General features: G+C 36.1%; 2 protein-coding genes across 7 annotated transcripts in view; one reads left to right on the forward strand and one right to left on the reverse strand.

Moving 5' to 3' along the window:
- Nucleotides 1–13,026, forward strand: part of LOC110452511 (tudor domain-containing protein 1-like) — a 49,397-nt gene extending 36,371 nt beyond the window's left edge. For all 6 annotated transcript variants that reach the window (XM_021501131.1, XM_021501096.1, XM_021501087.1 and 3 more), the window contains 8 exons: nt 145–268; nt 418–615; nt 1,512–2,728; nt 3,906–4,019; nt 5,646–5,813; nt 6,874–7,083; nt 7,590–7,701; nt 8,713–13,026. In XM_021501131.1, coding sequence (XP_021356806.1) covers nt 145–268; nt 418–615; nt 1,512–2,728; nt 3,906–4,019; nt 5,646–5,813; nt 6,874–7,083; nt 7,590–7,699 — 2,141 coding nt within the window. In that variant the 3' untranslated portion in view covers nt 7,700–7,701; nt 8,713–13,026. The remainder of the gene's footprint in view (nt 1–144; nt 269–417; nt 616–1,511; nt 2,729–3,905; nt 4,020–5,645; nt 5,814–6,873; nt 7,084–7,589; nt 7,702–8,712) is intronic.
- A 6,983-nt stretch (nt 13,027–20,009) lies between these two features.
- Nucleotides 20,010–27,835, reverse strand: part of LOC110452538 (pentatricopeptide repeat domain-containing protein 3, mitochondrial-like) — a 54,612-nt gene continuing 46,786 nt past the window's right edge. Inside the window, exons 22-24 of the mRNA XM_021501143.1 lie at nt 27,507–27,560; nt 27,088–27,136; nt 20,010–22,977 (exon numbers count right to left, since the gene is read on the reverse strand). Coding sequence (XP_021356818.1) covers nt 22,945–22,977; nt 27,088–27,136; nt 27,507–27,560 — 136 coding nt within the window. The 3' untranslated portion in view covers nt 20,010–22,944. The remainder of the gene's footprint in view (nt 22,978–27,087; nt 27,137–27,506; nt 27,561–27,835) is intronic.

Raw genomic sequence — 27,835 nt, forward strand, 5'->3', positions numbered from 1 at the left:
TAGCAGACACGTTTTTGTCCCGTTACAGGTTGTGATATTGCTATGGCGTGTACGTATGTAGCAGACACGTTTTTGTCCCGTTACAGGTTGTGATATCGCTATGGCGTGTACGTATATAGCAGACACGTTTTTGTCCCGTTACAGGTTGTGATATTGCTGATAAGTTGGTAGAGGCTGGTGTTGTAAGGAAACTTGCTACTGATGCCTCTGCAGACACTCCTGCTGCTCCAAAACAAGAGGGTGCTGCAGCCGAACCAGAGTTCAAAAGGTAGAAAACATTTTGGAAATAAACAATATTTAAAATTTGCTTTTAAATATATAACATGATAAGCAAATTAAAAAAGATAACAGGTTTTAACTTTTTTACTGTCAGTTGGAATTCAAGTTTTTGCTAAACAATCCTTTTGATGTTGACAGAATTTCTGTGATGGCTAAGGACCTGGGAAGTGTAGCCGACACCCTCAGCCCCAATGATGTTGTCCCCATCATGATCACGGATGTCACCTCCCCAGCTGAGTTTGTGGTACAGCTCAACCTCGAACCTCTCATACGACCATTTGCTACCTTCAGTGCAAAAATCAATAATGCTATGCAATCCACGCCTGTTGGCTACAAGTAAGTTGATATGTTTTGATTGTGAAATATTCAAGTCTGCATAAATTTAACAACTTTATTTTGCAATAGTTATTTTTCTTATGCTGTGTAGTCATTTTTTTTTATGGAATGTAAGTTTGGGTGTTTTGACATATCCGTGGTAAAAAAGCACAAAATATTTACATCAATGAGATAAAATGTTTAAATTTTCAGTGTCTTTCAATTTACCTGTCTTTTTTCCCACAACAATTTTTTACACTTGTGTAGAGATATCAATGTAAGTTAAGTATTGGAGGTAATGAATACCCAAATCAACCCGATTTATTAATAAGTTTTTATGTCACAGTGGTGAATCATCTATCCAGATAGAATGAGTTCTCGTTATCTCAACACATAGAACACTTGGTTAGTAATCTGTTTCCCAGGTTCCACTCTGAGCGAATGAACTTGGAATTAATTGATAATTACATAGAAGTCTACCTAGGAATCTGGGTACTGTGTACTATATCCTTAGCCTTGCTCTTCTAAGTGTTGCACTATGAAAACCACGCTCCTAGATACATAACAATTTTGTAACTTATCGTCACAGAAAGACGAACCTCTGGCATATGTTACTGGGATATTACAAAAATTTAATTCACAAATTAACAACTTCCATTTTAGGGCAAAACATCCAAAGTTTTAACTGCAAAAAAAACCTTGTTTTGCAATAAAAAAAGTATGAGAAATGTATCTCATAGTTGGCATTCATCTTTTGTTGTAACTATTTATCTTTTAGTCTATATCTACGTATATACTATTAGTAATATTTTCTGAATTGTTAGTTTAAATAAAATAAAATTAATGATTCATTGAATAATGTATATTATTTTATCCAACATCACTTTCATATAAAAGCATTGTGTGGGTATTTCCAGGCCGCAGCAGGTTGGTGAACTGGTACTAGGGATGTACGAGGGAGTTTGGTACAGGGCAGAGGTCATCAGCCTCGATGACAAGGAGGCAGAAGTTCGCTATATTGATTTTGGTAATAGCGAGATGAAAGAGTTCTCTCTGTTGTCAGCTGCTATTGAGTCTTGTGATTCCTTACCTGCCCAGTCTGTCAGATGTTGTTTATATGGAGTAAACCCTCCAGAGGTTTGGCCGCAGACTATCCTTCAATATTTTGCAGCATTGACAGAAAGCCCGCTTGAAGCGGAATTCAAATGTATGAAGGACAATATAGCCTTGATTGACATAAAAGAAGAAACAGACATGAGGACAGTCTCTTCGTCTATCAAACTGGAACTGGAAAATCAAAAGCCTGGGTCTGCACCTCCAGTTTCTACAGTGCCTGAAGTGGAGAACCCTAGTGTCTCTGCACCTCCAGTACAGGCAGTTATTCCTAAAGTAAATTCAGATAAAGTCACAGACACGGGGCCTATCATGGCTTCCGATGTTTCCGTGGAAACCCTACCATGTACAATTGAAGAAGCAGCCATATCATCCATTGTGGACTTTGAGTCTTTCTACATACAACTCGCAAAATTGGGGAGGAAATTAGCGGAATTACAGGAGAGTATTTCAGTTTATTGTGCTTCTGCTAGTCCATACAAACCAGTTCAGGGTGAGTTGGTGTGTGCCAAGTATTCCCTAGATGATCAGTGGTATCGGGCCAAGGTGATAGAGACACTGGAGGAAGGTCAATTCAATACTCAGTTTGTTGATTACGGTAACTGTGAGGAGGTCGGTACAGACAATATCAGGAAGTTGGTTCCCTCACTTAAATCTCTGCCCTGTCAGAGTATTCATTGTAAACTTCATAATGTCACCAACGAGGGCCAGTCACAAGAGACCCTCCAAGCCTTTGCTCAGATAGTTGGGGGAGGTAAAGTCCAGGTGGAGGCACAGAACATTGACGGAGGTGTGTTCTCCATACTTCTCACTACCGCCGATGGAGTCGACGTCAACAGTATGTTCCAGGTAAAGGTCACGAGTAATCACCAACTCTCCCCACATCCTGAAGAACGGAAGACGGGGAAAGTTAAGCTGTCAGAGATAGCAAAGTTTGAACCTCAGGAAAAACAGTTTGATGTTGTCATCTCGTATGTTGCGAGTCCTGAAGAGTTCTACTGTCAGCTGGCCAGCACAGAAAGTAAGTGTATACAACAGAGGCTGCTCTATAATCCACTTGTCGTGAGAAACAGGCTTTTTCTTGTAATTATTTGATGAATTTTTTCAACAGAAATTTACTAAATTAACAACACATTTAGCATGTCATCCTATATAAGTCTTTAAGTATCGTTAGCGATGAGTATATTTTGTATAACATCGTAAGTGATTATTATATTTTGATAGAAAATAGTACGGGAGTGAATTACCCTTACTATATGTTAATGAATGTTTTTTGTACACATCAACCCCAAAATGTAGAGTGGGTATTTCTGTTTGGACCTAGGATCACACACAGGTTTCATAATCTTACATCAATGTCATAGACATGCTTGTCTGATCATAACATCATAGATATGAGTATTATGGCGAGATACATACCACACACAGGTCAAGGTAATGGTGTTGGGTCAAAGGTCACTGCAACGTTTAATTTTTCTGGATGAACTGTGCCAACTGAATCACTGAATATTTTTAGCTCACCTGGTCCTATGTACCATACCCAGGTCCGTAACCTCAGGTTATGCAGTTTGTACCAATAGAAATTTATCATTACTGGACATTTGGTTAGGTAAATCAAAAGTTTATCAGACAAAACACACACTCTCCATACCATATGTTTTAACAAGAAAGCAAGTTTCTTATTCTAAACATTTGAGCTTTTCAAAACCAAGCAAGTTAAATATAACCTATCATTTTTAAGACATGATTAAGTGAGAAAATTATCATTGTCTCAAATTCTAACTGGTCATGGGTCTGTGGATATTGTACTGATAAAATTAAGGATTTGCCAAGGAGCTTGCAAGTATCTGAAGGCGGGGGACAGCTGGATGACCTAACAAAATAAAACTGGCAGGAGGTTATCAGACCTTTGGACTGGCAGTGGAAATATTTCAAATAAAATGGCAGATAGCCATAAGTGCTTGTCAGGACCCATATATAATACAGTTCTCGACTGTGAAACATTATTTGATTAAACACCAAAAGTGATGGCAATGTTGAACATATAGGTTTGTGTAATTTGAATAGTGGGTATGTCATACATATTGTACAGTGTATTGTATTAGTCACTTGTAACGCAGTTTTAAAAGGTCTACTTGAAATATGACGGACACACACATGTACACATTGTCATCTTTTACATGAATTTTGACTTGTAGACATCCAAGCCCTGGAACTCCTGCTGCAGAATATCATGTTACAATGTGAGATGGGGAACACAGACCCGTCATTCACACAAGAGGTGGATGACCTCTGCTGTGCTCACTTCACCGGTAAGATTTTATTTCTGATACTTAATTGTTGCACACACCTTTTTAGGGGCCGCGGTGGCTAGGTAATGGCCATAGGTCGGTGGTTTTTCTCCAGGAACTCTGGCTTTCCTCCACCACTGAAACCTGGCACATCCTTAAATGACCATAGCTGTTAAAAGGACGTAAAACACAAACCAAACCAAACCAAACTAACCTGGCCGAAAGATTGTTAAGCTTTTTGTATAACGGCACTGCATTCGTCATCTGTCAACCTTTTAGTGTAAAAGTAGGCAGTTTCATTTCAAAAACCCACTCTTCCTGCAGGACTGCAACGATTGCTACCATATTTGGTCTTTTAAACATCACCAGAGCAAGGTGATAATATCTTGTAATAGCCAGGTTGATGTGGCCTCTAGAGCCAGACGGGTGGAGCATTATTTAGGCCAAATAAGGGACAGAATTTGCCAATTCAATTTTTAAAAGCATCTTCCTCCTGAATAGCTGCACAGATTGTTTCTGTACATAGTGGGTCTGAAATATTACTGGGGCAAGGCGATCACATTGTTTCTGTACATAGTGGGTCTGAAATATTACTGGGGCAAGGCAATCACATTATTTCTGTACATAGTGGGTCTGAAATATTACTCGGGCAAGGCGATCACATTTTGTATGAAGAAGGTTATTGCAGCCGTGGTGCCAGAGTAGTGGGGCCACAATACCACTGGTATGTTAATACTTTAGATTTGTTTAAAGATCACCACCATATGTAACTACATACACACATATATAATGAGCATGAAGAGATGAATACAATCATGCAGCCAGAATTGGCTCTTTGATCTGGCCCTGCCACTGGGAAGTTAGTCCCCGAGTCATCATATGACTAAAGTTGAGATCTCTACCCCATATAAACGTTATATAATAATAATAATTTGAGGTTCTTATACACCGCTTTATCACAACCTAGTTTGTAGGTCGTCTCAAAGCAGTTCACAAATGATTATCCGTGGCTATAGGACCTTTGCAACCAGCCAATACCTTTCTCAACTCCCTGGGGAGCATACAGTCGGAGCTGCCATTTCGGCGCTAACAGCTAGAATTCAACAATTCTAGCACTGCCCAACCACATACTCATTTACAGCTGAGTAGACTGGAAAAGTGGAGTAAAGTATCTTGCTCAAAGATACAACACGGTGCCATGCAGTGACACGCAACCCTTCGGTCACGAGCCCGGCATCCTACCACTAGTCCTTAGGACATAACATGGAAACAAGTGAGATATCTCTGTATAACCATATATGGATTGGATATGAAGCATTCTTGGTCCATAGAACCTGAGAATCATTTGTGGTACATGTATAAAGAATGAATGTAGCACTCCTGAGGACAAATGAGGTTCTCATTACAAAATACATAGTGAGCAACACATTTCCTATTGGCATCCTTTTTCTGAAGTGGTAAAATAAGTTTTATTGAATTGTTGTAGCACACATTAACTTCACTTAAAGCATGTGAAATACACAATTATGACGTTTTATTAGGCATTAACCTTTAAGCATTTGTAACTTGGAAAAATATTGAAATCTTTCTTTCAGTTGTGGATTTCTTGGTAAATATTATTTCTCATATTGTGATGTGATTTTGTAGATGGGTCGTGGAACAGAGCTGCCATTGTGAAGGTTTTCCCTGACAATACACTTCTTGTTCATTTCCTCGATTTTGGTAACACTGAGATTGTGCCAAGGGACAAAGTGCGACCAATTCTGCGCGAGTATATAGAACTTCCTGTACCGGCTTTCAAGTGTTCCTTACAAGGTAAGTAATGTCAATTGGGAGGTGTCCACTTACTCCTTCCTTACAGAGAGAGATTTTTACCTTGTAGATTCTTCTCTATTTCACCCCTGCAGGTGAGGGATCGGGAAAAGAATACACCTGCTGTTACCCACTGCATGTATCATAGGAGGCGACTAATCTAGGAACCCCCTGCAGAACTGTGGATTTGCTTTGGTGTCCTCTATTTGGGGACCAAGAGACCAAAAAAAATCTGCTGCACCCATTGCAATATTTGGGATCTTTATCTTTCTTTCTACTTCCAACAACCTTTTATTTCCTAGCGCCTAAGCCCTTGCTTGACAACACCTCACTTTTGGCCTTAATGTTGAGCGTTCGCCCAGGCAAGGAAGGCAATGGGTTCTGTCCCCAGACCGGGATATACCATAGTCCTTAAAAATGGTACTTATTCCCAGCATTCAGTGGAAAGGCAACAACTGGTTCACCCGTTGTCAGTATAATGTGACTGGGTGGATTGCTGTGCTGGGTGCCTGGTATGGTATTTCAGTGTGATAGCACTATAAAGTTGGCATCAGATCTGCGCGACAACAAGGAGGCAAGCACACCTGTCTCCTGCATACACACACAAAAGCATGCACACACTACACACATGCTGATATAGAGGCACATCCTTAAATGACCTTAGCTGTTAACATTGAACACCAGCTATATCTCAGAAGTAAAGCTGTTTCATATATAAAAATGGAGAGGGTCCCCCCCCCCCCCTTCGGTACGGCTGTTCTATGATAAAAATAGGTAAGGTCCCCCCCAGTATACTATGCAAATTTGAAGTACATGTACTAGTATTGCTTTCTTTTGGTCATATTTTGTGATCTTGTTTCAATAATATACTTTTTTGGTTTGAATTTTGCATAACTGGTCACAGTCGGTAGTCCTGACCGACTTGTTCAGTTTATTTTGCACATATTTTTTCATGCCTTAAATAAAGCATAAGAAAAGAAAAGCAGTAAGAAATTAGTAAAATATCGGTGCTCTCCAGTGTAGCACTAGGTACAACAATAAAATCAATATTATTTCTTGGCAGGTTTGAGTCCGTTAGACACAAATTGGACAAGAGAGGCCTCCAATAAGCTTGAGACATTCTACAACAAGAGACTGACGGTCCAGATCCTTGGTAAGGTGGGCAGTCAGTACATGGTGGAGCTGAGTGAAGGGGATGTTAAAGTCTCCGATCAATTGGTTCAAGCTGGATTTGCTAAGAGGGCTCAAGCAGAGCTCAGTTTACCACCGGACGGTGAGTCAAATGTGAAATTAACTCTAAAACGCACAAGTTTGTTTAAACCTGTTATCAGAATACTAAATATTTATTTATCTATATGGTAATTATTATGACTCATCAGTACATTAAGGTCAATCATGTCAGAAACTGGCTGAACAGAAAGATTGTCAATAGAGATACTCGTGTTACTATTAAATGTATTGTTTGTTGTCAAATCACAAATAACATCCATTTGTGAAAATGTTCCTAAATTTGACAAATGGATGGTATTGAATGAGACGTTTTTTCCAATACTTATATAATATGTGAATATGTTAGGTACAGTGAGTTGCTATGTAAATCTGATATTTTGGGTTGCTGTGCTACAGTGAGTTGCTATATATGGTCGAGAGTTTGTTGTGTTCTGACGCTTAATCCATGTCTGTCCTAGATTTTTCGGTTATTTTGTTGCTATGGCAACCGATGTGTAAGTTGATTCTGTGAAAATTTATAGATTTCGTTGTTATTTCAATCTGTTTCAGAAGCTGGAGCTCAGCCTCCCAGCCCAGATGAGGCCGACTCCATCAAGCAACAGATTGCTGCTCTCGAGGCACAACTACTGGAGTTAAACAAAAAGGAAAAGAAGGGTTAGAGGTAATTGTCAAGTTTGGAGAGTAGTTATCACCCATGAAATAATAAACTAGGGACCAGTATTTGTAAAAATGTTAGCATTCTCAAACTTTGTTTCTTTACTTGAGCTGAATTCAAGTCAGGAAAAACCTTATACAGATTTCATGTTTCAAGTTTCGTTTGTACTGGTAGACTAAACTTGTAACCGAGTATCATTTCAAGTGCTAAATGTTTGCTTTTTTCATCCTGTGGCAATAACCAGTAAAGAGTTTCAAGGAAGTATGTAGGCCTATAGCTATCTTGAATTTAAAACAAGAACAAAGGAAAAAGGAGACAGTTATTCAGAGTCATTTTGTAGTCAGGAAATTCCTCAGATCTGACCGAGTACTTTTAAAGTGTTGGTTAATGTTACAAAAATACTGAATTTTAAAGTACTAGAAACAAATTAAACTTTCTCTGTACCACTGCTGTATTCACTGTAATTTCCACATTTCAATGTGTCCACTTAGTTTCAATACAACATTGTTTAAATCAGTTAATACCAGTGTCTGCACCACTTCAGTGTGACGTCTTAATTAGTTGATACCAGTGTCTACACCACTTCAGTGTGACGTCTTAATTAGTTGATACCAATATCACTGTCAACATTATTTCATTGCAACATTTTCTACTCTAATTAACGAGTTTGGATCTGACTTGTTACTGTTCCTTGATTAGCTTGTGTTTTCAAAGAATAAGGAGGCTTATTAATGTCAATGAATTAATTAATTTTGACTTCTTGATGAAACAGTATGTCACAAAACACATAGAACAATTAATCTCTCATTTCTACCAGGTAAGTTTAATACCATGGACAGTATTTTTGGTAAATAATTTCTGTCCAATTTATGCTACAGAATGCTCATCATTTTTGTTGTCTACATCTGTAGAAATTGCATGCGGATAAATTTGATCAATAAAACTCTGTTTTCATTCAAATAGAGACGAGGCATGCGGATAAATTTGATCAATAATACTCTGTTTTCATTCAAATAGAGACGAGAGTGATTTGGCTTCATGGTGAAGTTTTTATGGCGGATTACCGAAGCAGACCAAGAGATTGATTCTACCGGCTGCTGATCGATACCAACTGCATTCAAGAATACATCTGTTTGCCTGGTATTTGTAAATGGACAATCAACCAAACATATAGACCCAGGTGGATTTACAGTTAGACAATTGAGACGTTTCAAGAAGAAAATGAGACACGTGTTGATGTGAGCAAATCCCATGTGTTGTAATATTAACCAATCGGTTGTATTAGAAAATCTGTATAACACTCCGACACAAGATGTGTAGACACATGTTGGTACACCGTACCTTTGATAGGTTTGGTGTAAGGTCACTGTCTTACTGCCTCGTCACATCTTCAGCTTGTAGATGAAATCAGCCAGTTTTGAATTTGTCTACAAGTATTCCATGCAGAAGAAATGCCTTCTTGATGAAACAGTATGTCACAAAACATATAGAATAAATTAATCTCTCATTTCTACCAGGTCACAAAACATATAGAATAAATTAATCTCTCATTTCTACCAGGCCACAATCCACCAGGTAACCAGTACTGGTTACCATACAGTAATTTTGAGTTGATACTTACCATTATATATATATATATATTTTTCGAAATCACCCTCTTCTTAATATTGATCTAGAAAGGGTGAAAACGTAATGGCAAAACTTTTCCATTTTCTGCAGTTTACTTCTACAGTGATGGGTGTTTACACAATTAATATGGGAGACAGAACGCTTTCTATATGCAAAAAAATAAATAGTAATTGCTTCAAACAAGTCTCATATTTCATGGATCACAATTAACTGTGATATAGTAACAGTTTTCTTCTGGCTCTTATTCCGAGTGGTTTGTTTTGTTTGAGTATCATTGTGTACCAAGGTTATCCTGTATTATCAGTTTGAATATATGTGTTGGTTTATAACTTCACCCTTTTAACCACGACAACAATGTTGAACACATGTATGAAGATTTTAAGTAGGAAACCTACAATTTGATCACAAGATTGTGGATTATTTTTCTTATATTACCTACAACTGTGTATTTTTTTTTATTTTTTTATTTTTGTTTTTTATTCATTGAGATGAATTGTTAGAATTGAATGCCAAGTTGTTTGGCTGCTGTTAAATGATAACCAATTCAATCTTAGCCTTAACAGTAAGTGTACAATACCTTTTCAAAGTAAATCTGAGTCTATATATATATTATATAATTATAATAAACAGTTAACCTTCTGCGAACAGAAGTAATACAGGAATCAATCGGAGTGCACCTAGAAAACCTAATATGGGGCTAGAAAGCTAAGACCATAATCCTCCCAAAAAATTCATCCACTGGTATTTCCATCTCTCTATGGAACTTGTGTGGTCAAGGAGAATACAGTATGTCCAATGGTGTTTGGGTCTTAGTTTATACCACAGCATCATCACATTCTATGATCCTTTAGAAACATTGATTGTATGAACACAATTATGATGCCTTTTCTACCAATTACATGTAATGAAACTGTAGTTTAGTGTAATTAAAATTGTATTTTTGTTAAGTTTAGATATTTTTTAGGTGATTCAAATCTTAGAAGAAAAAATCAAAAGAGGAGATATAGTTTGCAATACTAAGAGATTTGATTGACTCTTATCTTAATAGAAGTTACATATATTATTTCGTTTAAATTGAATGTGTCTAAAGGCAAGTTATAAGATATATTGTGAGTGGTCTAAAGCCTTGCACTAGATGTTCTGAAATGACTGTCGTGGAAATTATATCCATGATGGGATCTTTTTTCCCCCTACGACCTTGTCACTTATGAGTTCACTTCTTCTTCAGTAATTTGAAGAACAGAGAGTTGATTTTCTCAATGGTAGATAGCCGAGCTGAACTTTATATTATATAAAACAAAAAATGTTATCTTATGGTTTCCAATCCTGATGATTTGTTCCCCACCAGTACAACCAGAGGAGCTAACAGGAGGATCTATACTTTATTAGTCAGTCTGTGTTTCATTTTGGGGTATATACAGTACAGTAAAACCCCACTTACTCAAACTTTTGAGGCCAAGATCAAGTGTTTAAAGGTTGGTCCTAGATCATCAAGTATTTATCTGTCAAATCTAGAGTGATAATTATTAAACATGCGTACGTATTGTAAAACAATACGCATGCTATTCTTAAGCATGTCGGCGATAGCTATGAGTAGTGAAACAAATATAAAAGGAACATAAATAAAGATTTGCAACATTAAATCAGATAAAAAAAAAAAAATCTGATATAAACAGTGTTCGATGTGAAACATTTTCTGATATAAAATTAGACATGTGCATATAAAGCAATGAAACGTAAATCCTAGACGGTAGACTGTAGCCTTCACCCGAAGCATTTTCACAGTACCGGTAAATGTGCTACACAGGCAAAATATCTGTCGAGCGTGACATGTCACACCTGTTTAGGTTGGATTAACACTATGACAATAAAGAGCTTCGGACAAATTTTTGTTCAAGGAATACTGGGAATTGGAGGAATAACGGTCTGACTAATCCAGGGTTACTGTACAAAGAATATGTACGAACTCGATCTGGACAAAACAAACTTAAGACGAATGAGGGGTATTCAAGTAAACCGAGTTTGAGGAAGTGGGGTTTTACTGTATACTCTTTCTTCTACAACTCACAAAGTTTATGTAGAAATTCCTTACGAGATGAAAGAGTGTTTCAAAGTATAATCTGATTTTGTGCCCCACTTTATCCTTTATGGTCGTTAGTTCATCGTGCAACACTTTTTCTGGGTCATATACTAGTGTCTTCTACTCTCTCACCTATACTTGCCAAATTGTTTATGCGAGTACCTCTTAGGATGGCAGAGGGTTGCAAACTGAAATTGTGTCACATGCCCTACAGTATACAAATGTTTCCACACTGTGTTGAACGATGAAAACTGACACATCTTGATAAACATACACATTGCCAGAGTATTTTTATGTTATATTGTACTGATTTATGTCGGTGACATTACAATACTCTACAATAAATGGAGGCAAATTGAAATCCTTTGGCATCTTATTCAATAAATGACTTCCAAATATGAATATATTTGAGAGGTTGTGCAAGGAGGCACTAAACTTTGATAATATATAGGTGGAGGGGCTATCAAAAGGTTTATCAACATTTGTATGGTTGGCTTTAGCAAAAATATGAAAGTAGGTTGTAGGGTGTCTGCTTGTCTGCCCCATCTTCCTATAATTATTTTTTGAATAACCCCCTAGTTTTACATGTTACATAGTGGAATATATCTAACTTTTTTTTTTGTTACACACATTCACAGGCACATTTACCATGGGTTTTATAAAACTGTTAATGAAAATACATCCTTTTATTGTTTTTCTGAAATGTTGTTATCACTTTTGTTTATATATTAGTTATGAATTTTTCTTCATTTTCTTTTTCTTTTTTAATCTTTTTTAAGGACTTGAGCATACATGTTTGTTGCCATGTCCTCTGGTATTGGTTAGAACTAAGGATCTTTTCTATAGACTTAGGGACATACACACTTTTTATTTTGAAACAGCTTCAATAATATAACATGTGAACACAAGAGTCATTTAATGTGTATGAAAATGGTGTTAGATATTGTCTAAAGATATGGAGAAAAAAATTGAGATGATATGAGGAAAATGACTCTTCCGTTAAAGATCTATGGACATCTTGTTGGCACTTTCGTGGAACCATTCCACTAGTAGGTCCATTGCTGTAATCTCTGCAGTGTGGAACATGTCACAACATGCAGTGGTTACTCTTCCACTTGGTTAAGACTGAAGATGGACTTTAAAACGCATAATGTTTTGCTCTCTTGTGTGTTTTATGCATACTTTAAGAAAAAAGATGTTTTTCTTTTTGCATAATTTCTTCTGTGATGTAGCAGAAATGTTTTTATTTCACTGTTAGAATTCTATTGTATGATATGTGGTTTTGGTAAGGGATTATGTTTCCTGTAACCAGCAGTTGTTAAATAAATCTCCCTTATTCCAGGTATTACATATAGTGGGATCAGACAGGTGGTGCTATACTATGTATGTACTGGGAAACACTGTGTAACTTGAAAAACTTCTAATTAATGGTTTTACAATATATATAATACAGTGAAACATCGTAAATCTGGGCTTAGTTAATCAGGAAAACTTTACGTCTGGACAATCATTCTTTTAGATGAATTTAACAATAAGTTTTTAGTTGCTGTCAAACCTGTCTATAAGGACTACCCAAGGGAGATAACAAACCTGTCTATAATAAAACTGCCCAAGGGAGATAAACCTGTCTATAAGGACTGCCCAAGGGATATAACAAACCTGTCTATAAAGGACTGCCCAGGGAGAAAACCTGTCTATAAGGACTGCCCAAGGGAGATAACAAACGTTTCTTAAAACTTTTCCCTGGCAGGTGTGTAGCTGCCATTTAAGCAAATAAGCAGTTGCATGCACATCTAAAATCCTCCAATGTACTATTTTGAATGTGATAGCTTCACAATGCATTCTCATAACAGGCAAGTTGTGAGATTTTGTAGTTCTGAGCTCTGTTGAAAAATGAAATGTTCATGAAAATGTATTATGCTAAATAATTTTTTTTCCATGTTTCATTTTATTTTTTCCCCCGACAATACTGTTGTATCAGTAACAATCAGTTTATTTTTGTTATTTTTAAGATTTCTGAAACCAAAACAAAGAAAATCTTATTATTAAATATATTAAACACTTCAGTATGGTGCTGGAAAGCCACCAGATAGCACACAAGGATATCCAATCTCCTACTCTCAATGGTTAGACGATGAGCTTGTCATGTATGCACATCATTTATAGTACAGCGTGTGCCTGCCTGGACCTAGATTCAGTATACTGTCACTCTAACCAACTGAACTGCCTTGTTGATTGTTGTTCATACTTTCCCACTCTCGCTACAGTTGGATCCAAAACAAAATTAAGGGGAGGTTACTATAGGTACAAAAGATAAAGTGGAACTCTCTAATGTTTTTCCAGCAGTGGGGCAGAGATCCTTCAATTTCTTAATATAGCCTTTATAGACAGTTATGGTAGATAGAAAACACCATTTTCAGTATTTTAAATGTGATCTTTATAGTCAGGTGGTCTTAAAGGGAGGTGTTCATGTATTGTTAAGTTTTTCTTTGACGTTTGTGATTGTAGAAGTTTACTGCTATGCCACATGTTTGTTATGTTTTCTTCATCAATTAACAGAGTCCAATGCATTCCTGTAGTGTTGTTCATCAAAACTTGAAATCTTAAGTCTGTTGAGTACATAAAAACAAAACTGTATTATCAAAAATGGTAGTGTATAACTTACCATGTACATTTAATGATATATATTATGTATTCAACTGTATGCTATCTCTTTTTTCTCTCGTTCAATCGTTTGTGTGTGAACCCCACCATATTGCTGCTTTGTCTTGGTACTTATGTCTGTTGTTCTGGGTTAACCCTTTCACCACTAGGTAACTTGAGTAGACTCTACCGTACATTCATCTGGATGAGTCCATTATGGTCTATAGTGGTGAAAGGGTTAAGGCTTCACAGAAATGTAGGATATTTTTTGTGCAACACTTAACAGTTGCTTTTGAGTTTGCTTGCAATGATAAGACATGGCTGTAAAAAGCAGACATCCTAGGTTCCTTGTGAATTTTAAAATGGGTGTGATCAGTTCATCTTCTCTCAATTTCCCTTGAGAAAAACACGAGAACAATTTCTCACACACAATTGAAAAATGATAATAATAATGTTTTTTTTTCTTTTCCACTTGATATCATTTTGAGTCAAAGACTTATCTTACTAATGTTCATATTTACAATCTCATTAAATCTGAACATCAAGCAATGTGACATTTGTATTTAATACGCTAATCAAAAGCATGTATATTAATCATTTCTCTTCTTAGAAGTGATAACATATGGTGTACTAATGTCTCCATGTCTGTAGGGTACATCAACCCCTATAACTACAGAGGAGCCTTGTATCTGGCCCACTTCACTAAGGATTTACAGCTCACCAGGTCCAACGGACCTTTGAGGTTATGCCATGGTGTGCTGTCCATTGTCTTCATTGTCAGTCTACTTTTTCCTTGAAAAAACTATCTTTCGGAACAACTGATCTGATTTCAAAAATGCTCTAGTGCATCCTTGAGCCCTTTTATAGAATTGAAGTGTGTGGCTTCCTTGGGGCTGAGAAGAAGGGACCAATCAAAGCAAACAGGTGAATTTAAGCCTTTAAAAGACTACTTCTCCATATTTGGTCTGAAACCCGACTGGGCAAGGCAATCATATTTTGTTTACGGTAAACCTCCAGTTAATTCTAATAGGCAGAAATTTTAAGATATTTGAAAAAAAAAAAAATGATTTTCTATTCAACGGTAGATGGAACTCTTCTTACCTACATTTCGGATTGTTCGAATACAAAAAAGACGTACTGATCAATTTTCACATCGACTGTAATCGACAGAGACGTATGATTTGTACATAAATCTGCCACATGTTAACGCTGATTAAGTTTCTTTCTTGCGAAAATTTTCGAGCCCGACCATTTATAAGATCCTATTAGTACGGGGTGTGGAACCTTAATGTCACATCGCTGACAGACACGTGTGTACTGTAATGATACTACTGTATCTACAATTAGAGTATAAGATTGCGACCTAGCCACCGATCACTGATCTATAACTTTATAAATATGTTACCTGTACATGTGCGAAAGCAAACAGGTTTGACTGGGTGGTCGACCCAACAGATAATCCGTAACTGTAGTTTAAATTCACCCTCCACATTCTGATCAAATGCAATTGAACTCCCGTCAATACTCAAGAAAACACGTACTGCTTTTGCTGTCTCATATCAAGGACTTGACTGTTTGTTGTGATTGTTACTAATGTTGGCTCGGATTGTTTGAACTCTTTATTATTGCGGCTGTATTTTCATGTTATTTGATCGTGATTGACAGTATTTATTTAAGTTTGTTCCATCTGACTGGAGGTTTACCTTAAGTGAAGATTGAACATCCGCTGGGGCCAGAGGGGCAGGGCTTAAAATGTTTGTAATTAAGCTTTTTTCGCTTAAAAATCCTAATCCTTCTGCACGACTAACAGCTGCAGTCCCTATTACAGCTCATATTGATGAGCATAGATGTCAACAGGCTTAAAATTGAAAAAAAAAAATCCAGGTGAGCTATAAAGACCCCTGGGCTTCTTGTAGTATGTTGTCACCAGAAGATTTCCTGTGAGCGAGCTCACTTATATTTTCAGAAAGTCACAAATAAGTCTTGCATTGAAGTTCTTCAGTATAGGAGATTTTTTTTTTCAAAAAATAAATAAAATCCTCTTCCATCACATTTGCCACATCACTCATCAATTCTTTGTCTCTGTCTTTCTCTTACCCTGGACAGGTGTATCCACACTTTTCCCGTTCCGAGATATTGTCTCACCTTAGGGTTGAGACGGGTGGGATTACCCCTATTCATAACAATTGTATGATGTGACATCAACAATGCATCGTCACGTCACGTCGACCCTGAATTTAGCCTGTAACGTTAACATTACATTATGTATAGGGATGGCAGAACCAAATGATTTTCCATAGACGATAGTGTTAACGTTTACCACTGTCCTGGTTAAATGGGGTTATCCACACTGGTTTACCTGCCCTCATTTTGAAGAATATCATCTCGCACAACTGTAAATGAAATATTTAAAAATTCTGCCTATTTGAACTATTTTTATATGGGGGCCGTCATCTTGTATTGAATTTGGCACCAAAAATCAACCAAAATTACACACTTAATAAAAAAAAAACCAGACAAAAGCAAACTTTTAATATTTTTTTTATGCATATTACATCTATATATATTGCTCAACCCACACATAAGCAGCAGGCCCCGAGGCATTCACCTTCCTATTAAATCTTCTGCCCAAAAGGGAAAACCCCACAATCTATATTTGATTTGGTTCCGTGGTCCCTATATGATACACAATGGGTGAACAGGGTAAGAGGAAAAACATAAAGCCTTGTGTTTGGCAACTGAAGAATCTTCCCCCGAGGGTTCAGTTATTCACAGGATAAGAGATTCTATTGATCCTTGAGGAGGTCTTGGGTGTGTTTAAGTCTGGTTGATGGTATAGAAAATTATTATTTCATTTTCAAATTTGTGAAGGGTTGTAATTATTTTTATCAAATTTGCATATGAAGTTCATCTTTTTAATAATTTTCAATGGGTAATGACTACTGTTGAATCATTCAAGCTTTCAGATTTTTCATATTAATTGGACAGTATGCAGACTTTGCATAATGCTTTTGATCAACAGGATAACATTGCAGAAATTTCTTTGGCATTGGTGTATTTTGTAGTTGACAATCGGATATAATTTTCTTTACTAAACACAGCCCAGGTGTTGAAGAGTATTAGAATACTTCCAACAGGGCGTTTTGTTATTTTCAGTTTCCACATATTTTACTGTTAAACAAACAAATAATCATCAGGATTGCACCTATAGATTGTTATGGAAACAATGGATATAATTTCAGACAATGCTATGTTTGCAATGATCCCTGTATGTCCTGTTGGGGCATTTTAGTAAAACTGGAACTTTCTTAATAATGATAAAGTTTGTCAAAGATATGACCTTGTAAAAAAAAAAATGATCATATATTAGATATGACAACTAAACTAGTATGTTGCACAATGCTATTCAGGATGTTTCATTCATATTTTTCTTGGCAAGTTGGACATCTTGGCCTCGCTAGTATGAAACGGTTCAGCTTTGTACAACTCTGGGACTCCCAGTCTGTACATGGCCTGAACATGGCGTGAATAGCTTGATGGATCTGACTGACATAGAGTTTATGTACTGTAATGTACCCTATGGAAGTCTGATACATATATCATTGTTTGCTTTCTTGCATCAAAGTCAATAACTCTTGACAAATTATTAAAAAAAATGTAGGTTTGTTTTTATTTTCACAATCATACAAGATTTACATGTAAATGAATACTACTCGATGAAGAAAGGTTTTTGAAATTATTAAATTGAAGTGTTGTGTACATAATTTGCTTTGGGAAACTCTTGTATCATATTCTTTTTCCTATATCTGTACTTAAGGATAAGCACTACTACTTTACTGTGAAATCTATCTTCTTTTCATAAGAGTTTCACAAAAAGAAAACTGTAAATTTTCTGATCAGCTCATCCCCAACTTAATGCAAAATCTTAAAACATATTTTCAAAAAGATTGAAACTTATAGCTTAGTTAAATACATGAGGATGTAGAATCATCTTATAAAAACAAGCACGAAAATATTTGTAAATTTTTAAATGTGTCTCAAAATAAATCTTTTGAATATTTGCATTTCCTACTCGATGAGCTTATCAGGATTTGAATATTATTTGATGTGGCATTTATCCTTTAAATGAACTGTCTTTCCTTTTCTTGAGTCAATGTTTTGATTACAAATCTTAATCAATGGCTATATGTCTTCTCGAAACTGACCTACGGTTGATTTTTCCCATGTCATATGGAGAGAGGGTATTGATACCACTTGACAGTTCATTAAGTACAAACTAAAAAAAAGTCTTTCTGTTTTGAAGTATGGTTAAATAACTAAGAGAAATTTTTTATTTCTATTTTATAAAACCAATGTACAGTGGACAATAATGTTCAAACATTGGTGCAGTCCTAAGACGATTTGTTTTGCAATTGTCAAGGTTGTTATTCCTTTAAGCCTCATTTATCAATAAAAAATTATATCCAGTTTCAGTTTTGTCTTTTTTCAATCGGGCCTACTTTCAGTGATACACAGTATATTACGAAATGTCCGAGAGAATGACAATTAGTGGCAGGATAACTCTAATGAAAGTTGGTCAGTCACAAGGGAAACTAATCGAAATGCACAATTTCATATGTCATTGAGTAATACAATGATCAAACACTTGGGCCCGTATTCATGAAACCGTTCTCATACTCAAGCATGTATTTTGTGCTCAAGCTGAATTTCTTGTTCCGGTTATAAATTAATAAACAAATATTATTTTGTTAATGATTTGGAATTTTTTCTTAAAGATACTTCAAGCCAAATACTGTTTTCAATGCTGACATTTGACTTTTTTTTTTTTTTAAATGATTTAATAGAGTAACCAAAAAAGTTGGTTTGAGCATGATAACGGTTTCATGAATATGGGCTCAGGTTTTGCCAAGTGCTAAACTTAAATCTTATTGTGAGTGTTGTGATTTCTGGGTCTGCATCACACAAGGGTGTTTGATTGTCTTTTGAACACTTTTCTACTGTAAAAAAATAAAATGTAATGATGCACCAAATGTACTGTGCTATTCATTTTGTATGAACTGCAACACAATTGCTGACTTGATATGGATAGTTTGTCTGTAGAAAAAAAGTATTTGTAAATTTTCAGGTATCTCAAACATTTGAAGGGGGAAATTTGCATTTCACAAAGCAAGCGATGACTGGATTCAGTAATGAGATGCATATACTAATAAAGTGAGAAGTTTTGAAAAATTTTGATCTGCTGAATCTTTATACTTTATACAAATTTAAACTTGAATGTAGATGATGGTTGCTTTTATGATCAGAAAACCTGTTTTCATTCTAGGAAATTTTGATGTACAAGTCAGCTAACACATTTCATTCACCGAAACTCTTGTAAAATAAATGGTGTTTTATCTAATTTCCAATATCTTCACGAAGACAATTTTGTTGTAACATCTGAATGTCCAACACTCGGACAGAATCTCTTCACGAAGACAATTTTGTCACAACATCTGAATATCCAACTGTCAGACCGACAACACAAACAACAATTTGTAAATATAGCATATTTTATTGTCTTCACTTTCACCGATACTTTCAATCTTTCAAATCATTCTTTTTCGATCTGTTCACTTAAATGCCATGGACAAATAATGAAGTAATGTCATAAGGTGGAGTTTAGGTGACTCAAAGACAATACAAAACATTCTGTTATCAGAACTTAAATATTCAAACTTTTACAATAAAACATGTAAAATTCCTAGAGTAAAAAAAATGATCTAGAAATTTACTATACTTTGGCAAAATTCAAACACCCAAACATAAAATTAGATGATCAGAACACCGATGACCAGTTCTATATACTGTATGTAGTACAGCCCGCATCAGGACCGATTGTAAATAGTAAACCTACTGCTGTTTATCATCTATACTACTGCGAAAGTAACAGTTCCCTATTAAAGTATGGTGCATAGACGTGTCGACCAAAGTCCATAGAGTAATTACACTTGTCAATTACTATTAGGTCTTGTTACCAAAGTCCATAGAGTAATTACACTTGTCAATTACTGATAGGTCTTGTTACCAAAGTCCATAGAGTAATTACACTTGTCAATTACTATTAGGTCTTGTTACCAAAGTCCATAGAGTAATTACACTTGTCAATTACTATTAGGTCTTGTTACCAAAGTCCATAGAGTAATTACACTTGTCAATTACTATTAGGTCTTGTTACCAAAGTCCATAGAGTAATTACACTTGTCAATTACTATTAGGTCTTGTTACCAAAGTCCATAGAGTAATTACACTTGTCAATTACTATTAGGTCTTGTTACCAAAGTCCATAGAGTAATTACACTTGTCAATTACTATTAGGTCTTGTTACCAAAGTCCATAGAGTAATTACACTTGTCAATTACTATTAGGTCTTGTTACCAAAGTCCATAGAGTAATTACACTTGTCAATTACTATTAGGTCTTGTTACCAAAGTCCATAGAGTAATTACACTTGTCAATTACTATTAGGTCTTGTTACCAAAGTCCATAGAGTAATTACACTTGTCAATTACTATTAGGTCTTGTTACCAAAGTCCATAGAGTAATTACACTTGTCAATTACTATTAGGTCTTGTTACCAAAGTCCATAGAGTAATTACACTTGTCAATTACTATTAGGTCTTGTTACCAAAGTCCATAGAGTAATTACACTTGTCAATTACTATTAGGTCTTGTTACCAAAGTCCATAGAGTAATTACACTTGTCAATTACTATTAGGTCTTGTTACCAAAGTCCATAGAGTAATTACACTTGTCAATTACTATTAGGTCTTGTTACCAAAGTCCATAGAGTAATTACACTTGTCAATTACTATTAGGTCTTGTTACCAAAGTCCATAGAGTAATTACACTTGTCAATTACTATTAGGTCTTGTTACCAAAGTCCATAGAGTAATTACACTTGTCAATTACTATTAGGTCTTGTTACCAAAGTCCATAGAGTAATTACACTTGTCAATTACTATTAGGTCTTGTTACCAAAGTCCATAGAGTAATTACACTTGTCAATTACTATTAGGTCTTGTTACCAAAGTCCATAGAGTAATTACACTTGTCAATTACTATTAGGTCTTGTTACCAAAGTCCATAGAGTAATTACACTTGTCAATTACTATTAGGTCTTGTTACCAAAGTCCATAGAGTAATTACACTTGTCAATTACTATTAGGTCTTGTTACCAAAGTCCATAGAGTAATTACACTTGTCAATTACTATTAGGTCTTGTTACCAAAGTCCATAGAGTAATTACACTTGTCAATTACTATTAGGTCTTGTTACCAAAGTCCATAGAGTAATTACACTTGTCAATTACTATTAGGTCTTGTTACCAAAGTCCATAGAGTAATTACACTTGTCAATTACTATTAGGTCTTGTTACCAAAGTCCATAGAGTAATTACACTTGTCAATTACTATAAGGTCTTGTTACCAAAGTACATATAGTAATTACACGTGTCAATTACTGATAGGTATTGTTACCAAAGTCCATAGAGTAATTACACGTGTCAATTACTATTAGATCTTGTTACCAAAGTCCATAAGAGTAATTACACTTGTCAATTACTATTAGGTCTTGTAACCAAACTCCATAGAGTAATTACACGTGTCAATTACTATTAGGTCTTGTTACCAAAGTCCATAGAGTAATTACACGTGTCAATTACTATTAGGTCTTGTTACCAAAGTAAATACACTACCAGTATATAAGTTATTTTTTCAGTTGTTAATTTGTGTGGGGCCTTGTTGCCACAAATCATAGTTCATATACTCCATAGTGATTTTACTCTGTCAACAACAGAGGGCCTTTGGTACCAAAGTCCATACACTATATACAGACCAGTAATATTTAGACTTGTTAATTAGTTTGGTGCCTTGTTACCAAAGTCCATACACTATACACAGACCAGTAATATTTAGACTTGTTAATTACTTTGGTGCCTTGTTACCAAAGTCCATACACTATACACAGACCAGTAATATTTAGACTTGTTAGTTACTTTGGTGCCTTGTTACCAAAGTCCATACACAATATACAGACCAGTAATATTTAGACTTGTTAATTACTTTGGTGCCTTGTTACCAAAGACCATACACTATATACAGACCAGTAATATTTAGACTTGTTAATTAGTTTGGTGCCTTGTTACCAAAGTCCATACACTATATACAGACAAGTAAAGTTTAGACTTGTTAATTAGTTTGTTGCCTTGTTACCAAAGTCCATACACTATATACAGACAAGTAAAGTTTAGACTTGTTAATTACTTTGGTGCTTATTTATCAAACTATACAGACCAGTAATGTTTAGACTTGATAATTACTTCGGGGCTTTGTTACCACAGACCAACTACTAGACAGCGGAACCTTATTATGTTGTCACTTGTGATCTCAGCAATGTGGCTCAATTGTGAAAAAGCTGTATGACTTGAAAACTTGCGTACAGAGATGTACAAATCATTACCCTACATCCACGACTTTACTTTGGGGCCACCAGATGAATAGTGGCTTGATTGTAAAAAAGTAAACATATCAATGGTTTGAATTGACACAATCCCCATTTTGAGAGTTCCCTTGTTATAAAATGTGTAGCACAAACAATTCAATAGGAAGGAGTGCCACTGTGTATTCTTATTAAGAGATGTAAGAAATGAGTGGTCAACACATTTGAAAACCAGTTTAACTAATCCTTTACTTTATACAAGACATCTACAGTATAGATAAAAAAGATGGTCCCTTTGTTATGGCACCCTATTCCATATGTACCGTCCAACTGAACAATCCCAACATATAGGAGACCCGCATTGGGTAGATCATCTTTGCTTCATTTTCAATCTTTGTAGAGGTTTTACACCAAAGTCTGTATTATAGACGGTTTTTCATGTAAGTTTCAACCCGCTGAAAAGAAAGCAGATCACGATTAATTTTATGATTTCATTTTCCTGATTTGTATGTACTTTAAAACATGTAAGTTTCAACCCGCTGAAAAGAAAGCAGATCACGATTAATTTTATGATTTCATTTTCCTGATTTGTATGTACTTTAAAACATTATCACTTGTGGTTACTTTCAAGTTAAAGCTTTACATCTTTAAATCATTTCATTGATACTTGTAAAAACTTTCTAGTCGAGATTAGGTTTGAATGAGCGACTGGTACACAAGTCCAGGTTACTACTATTAACCGAATGAATACACGTTTATGGTATTGATTAATATATATATGCTAATTGTATTGACTTTATAAAATTGTATATCTATGTACTGTAAAGTGCTTTAGAGTGGCTTATGTTAGCTAGATAGGGCGCTATATCAAATGCTGTATATTAATTTATTTTTAAAAAGTACTGAAGTGCATATTTTTTAGCAGTAGTCTAATTTTAGCGCTTTTTGCGCATAAAATTTTGCGCTAAATTATGATTGTGCCAATTGAAATCCCAACATATTATTCTTAATGCATATTTTGTGGGTGCGCCAATTCATCAATGCACTAATCTGTTAAAATTTGTTAATGCGCTAAAGTAGGTCGTTCACAGTAATTACACAAAAACATTTTCATGTAACACAGTTTACTGAGCCACACACACAATAGGCTAAAAATGTCAATTTGTGTCAGGTGAGCTGAAAATTGTCTAAAATTCTATCAAATTTGATCCAGAAGAATTGCAGTTACATGATATGGCATCAGTTGATCATTTATATATTAAAAGAAGAAAAATTCTCAACAACGAGTTTTCAGTACTTTCATCTCTTCTAGGAGATTCTTCAGAATATATATATAGGGTATCTGTCACAAGTTTTCCTTCATATTAGATTGACGATACAAGGTTTATATTTTTCATGTTTGTGAGCCTCTGGCGAGCAGATAGGAAATATCATCAATCTAATATGAAAGGAGATGAATGACAGATTCTTTTTATTAAATAATACCAAGTAAACAGTATAATTGTGATCTAAAACGAATATTTTGCACTTGGCCACCTCTGAAATGATGCAAATTGCATCCACTTCACAAAGACGTGACGTCACATTGATTGTTCCTATTCGATTGTGACGCCATTTCCGGAGTCTCAAGCCCTACATTAGTCAGTATTCTTACCTACCAATCGCAAGCCCTTCGTCAGTCAGTATTCTTACCTACCAATCAGAAGTCACAAGACCTACATCAGTCAGTATTCTTCCCTACTAATAAGAAGTCACAAGCCCTACATCAGTCAATATTCTTACCTACCAATCACAAGCCCTCGTCAGTCAGTATTCTTACCTACTAATAAGAAGTCACAAGCCCTACATCAGTCAGTATTCTTACCTACCAATCAGAAGTCCTCGTTAGTCAGTATTCTTACCTACCATTCAGTAGTCACAAGCCCTACATCAGTCAGTATTCTTACTTACCAATCAGAAGTCACAAGACCTACATCAGTCAGTATTCTTACCTACCAATCAGAAGTCACAAGACCTACATCAGTCAGTATTCTTACCTACCAATCAGAAGTCCTCGTTAGTCAGTACTCTTACCTACCAATCAGTAGACACAAGCCCTACATCAGTCAGTATTCTTACCTACCAATCACAAGCCCTTTATCAGTCAGTATTCTTACCTACCAATCACAAGCCCTTCCTCAGTCAGTATTCTTACCTACCAATCACAAGCCCTTCCTCAGTCAGTATTCTTACCTACCAATCACAAGCCCTTCATCAGTCAGTATTCTTACCTACCAATCACAAGACCTTCGTCAGTCAGTATTCTTACCTACCAATCACAAGCCCTACGTCAGTCAGTATTCTTACCTACCAATCAGAAGTCACAAGCCCTTCGTCAGTCAGTATTCTTAACTACCAATCAGAAGTTACAAGCCCTTCATCAGTCAGTATTCTTAACTACCAATCAGAAGTCACAAGCCCTTCATCAGTCAGAATTCTTACCTACCAATCAGAAGTCCTCGTTAGTCAGTACTCTTACCTACCAATCAGTAGACACAAGCCCTACATCAGTCAGTATTCTTACCTACCAATCACAAGTCCTACATCAGTCAGTATTCTTACCTACCAATCAGAAGTCCTCGTTAGTCAGTACTCTTACCTACCAATCAGTAGACACAAGCCCTACATCAGTCAGTATTCTTACCTACCAATCACAAGCCCTACGTCAGTCAGTATTCTTACCTACCAATCAGAAGTCCTCGTTAGTCAGTACTCTTACCTACCAATCAGTAGACACAAGCCCTACATCAGTCAGTATTCTTACCTACCAATCAGAAGTCACAAGCCCTTCATCAGTCAGTATTCTTACCTACCAATCAGAAGTCCTCGTTAGTCAGTATTCTTACCTACCAATCAGTAGTCACAAGCCCTACATCAGTCAGTATTCTTACCTACCAATCAGAAGTCACAAGACCTACATCAGTCAGTATTCTTACCTACCAATCACAAGCCCTACAACAGTCAGTATTCTTACCTACCAATCACAAGCCCTACGTCAGTCAGTATTCTTACCTACCAATCAGAAGTCACAAGCCCTTCGTCAGTCAGTATTCTTAACTTCCAATCAGAAGTTACAAGCCCTTCATCAGTCAGTATTCTTAACTACCAATCACAAGCCCTACATCAGTCAGTATTCTTAACTACCAAGCAGAAGTCACAAGCCCTTCGTCAGTCAGTATTCTTAACTACCAATCAGAAGTCACAAGCCCTTCGTCAGTCAGTATTCTTAACTACCAATCAGAAGTTACAAGCCCTTCATCAGTCAGTATTCTTAACTACCAATCACAAGCCTTACATCAGTCAGTATTCTTACCTACCAATCACAAGCCCTACATCAGTCAGTATTCTTCACTACCAATCAGAAGTCACAAGCCCTTCGTCAGTCAGTATTCTTAACTACCAATCACAAGCCTTACATCAGTCAGTATTCTTAACTACCAATCAGAAGTCACAAGCCCTCCGTCAGTCAGTATTCTTAACTACCAATCAGAAGTCACAAGCCCTTCATCAGTCAGTATTCTTACCTACCAATCAGAAGTCACAAGCCCTACATCAGGCAGTATTCTTACCTACCAATCACAAGCCCTTCCTCAGTCAGCATTCTTACCTCCCAATCAGAAGTCACAAGCCCTTCGTCAGCCAGTATTCTTAACTACCAATCAGAGTCACAAGCCCTACATCAGTCAGTATTCTTCCCTACCAATCACAAGCCCTACATCAGTCAGTATTATTACCTACCAATCAGAAGTCACAAGCCCTTCGTCAGTCAGTATTATTACATACCAATCACAAGCCCTTCCTCAGTCAGCATTCTTACCTCCCAATCAGAAGTCACAAGTCCTTCATCAGTCAGTATTCTTACCTACCAATCAGAAGTCACAAGTCCTTCATCAGTCAGTATTCTTCCCTACCAATCACAAGCCCTACATCAGTCAGTATTCTCACCTACCAATCACAAGCCTTACATCAGTCAGTATTCTTGCCTACCAATCAGAAGTCACAAGCCCTTCGTCCGTCAGTATTCTTAACTACCAATCAGAAGTCACAAGCCCTTCGTCCGTCAGTATTCTTAACTACCAATCAGAAGTCACAAGTCCTTCATCAGTCAGTATTCTTCCCTACCAATCAGAAGTCACAAGTCCTTCATCAGTCAGTATTCTTCCCTACCAATCACAAGCCCTACATCAGTCAGTATTCTTATCTACCAATCACTAGCCCTTCATTTGTCAGTATTCTTACCTATCAATCACAAGCCCTTCATCAGTCAGTATTCTTACCTACCAATCACAAGACCTTCATCAGTCAGTATTCTTACCTACCAATCACAAGCCCTTCCTCAGTCAGCATTCTTACCTACCAATCAGAAGTCACAAGTCCTTCATCAGTCAGTATTCTTACCTACCAATCACAAGCCCTACATCAGTCAGTATTCTTACCTACCAATCAGAAGTCACAAGCCCTTCGTCAGCCAGCATTCTTACCTACCAATCAGAAGTCACAAGCCCTACATCAGTCAGTATTCTTACCTGTGCTTTATTCTCTTCGTCCCTTTGAACACATTGATGAAGCAGTTCACTAAAATTTTAAAAGAATCACATTAATCAGAGTCCTGGGTATATTACAGCAGGTCCTTACGATAGAATCTTTACACTAGCGTTTAGTAACCTCATGATAATTCTACCAACTCAAAATATTGTTACAAAACATCAAATTATAACACAGGAATATATTTCCAGTTGTTTGTGATTTTGTGCCATACTGCCAATGGTCAATTATGTTGTGATATGAAATTAACCTAATAAAGTCTGATGGAAATTCCAAAATGGTAAAAAAACAAAATGCATCTAAAGGAACCATCCAAACCACAGAAAAATAAATATTGTTTTTAATTTTAATATCAGTAAATGAAATAAATACATTGAAATCAATTATATGAGATACTCACACACACTGAGCCTCTTTCAATGCAGCACAGTTCTCAATGATCTCAAAAATAGCCCTGAAATATACAAACAATGTTACAATTATAGTGAACTTATACTCATAAACATCTCTAACCCTAGTACAGTGTACTGTCGTTCTGTATACTAACAGGAAAGGTTGGTTGTATTGTCAGAAGTTTCAATTTGTTTCTGAAAGACATAAAGCAAAGAAATTGCCCTGTGTAATTTTTAAATGTATTGCACTGAGAGCATAGATTTTAGATGTAATGTGTTAAGTCAGTTTTGATGTAGGTTAACATGCAAAATATATAATGTAGTGTTGAGAGTCTGA

Source organism: Mizuhopecten yessoensis, unplaced genomic scaffold (genome assembly GCF_002113885.1).
Source record: "Mizuhopecten yessoensis strain PY_sf001 unplaced genomic scaffold, ASM211388v2 scaffold757, whole genome shotgun sequence".
Lineage (NCBI taxonomy): Eukaryota > Metazoa > Mollusca > Bivalvia > Pectinida > Pectinidae > Mizuhopecten > Mizuhopecten yessoensis.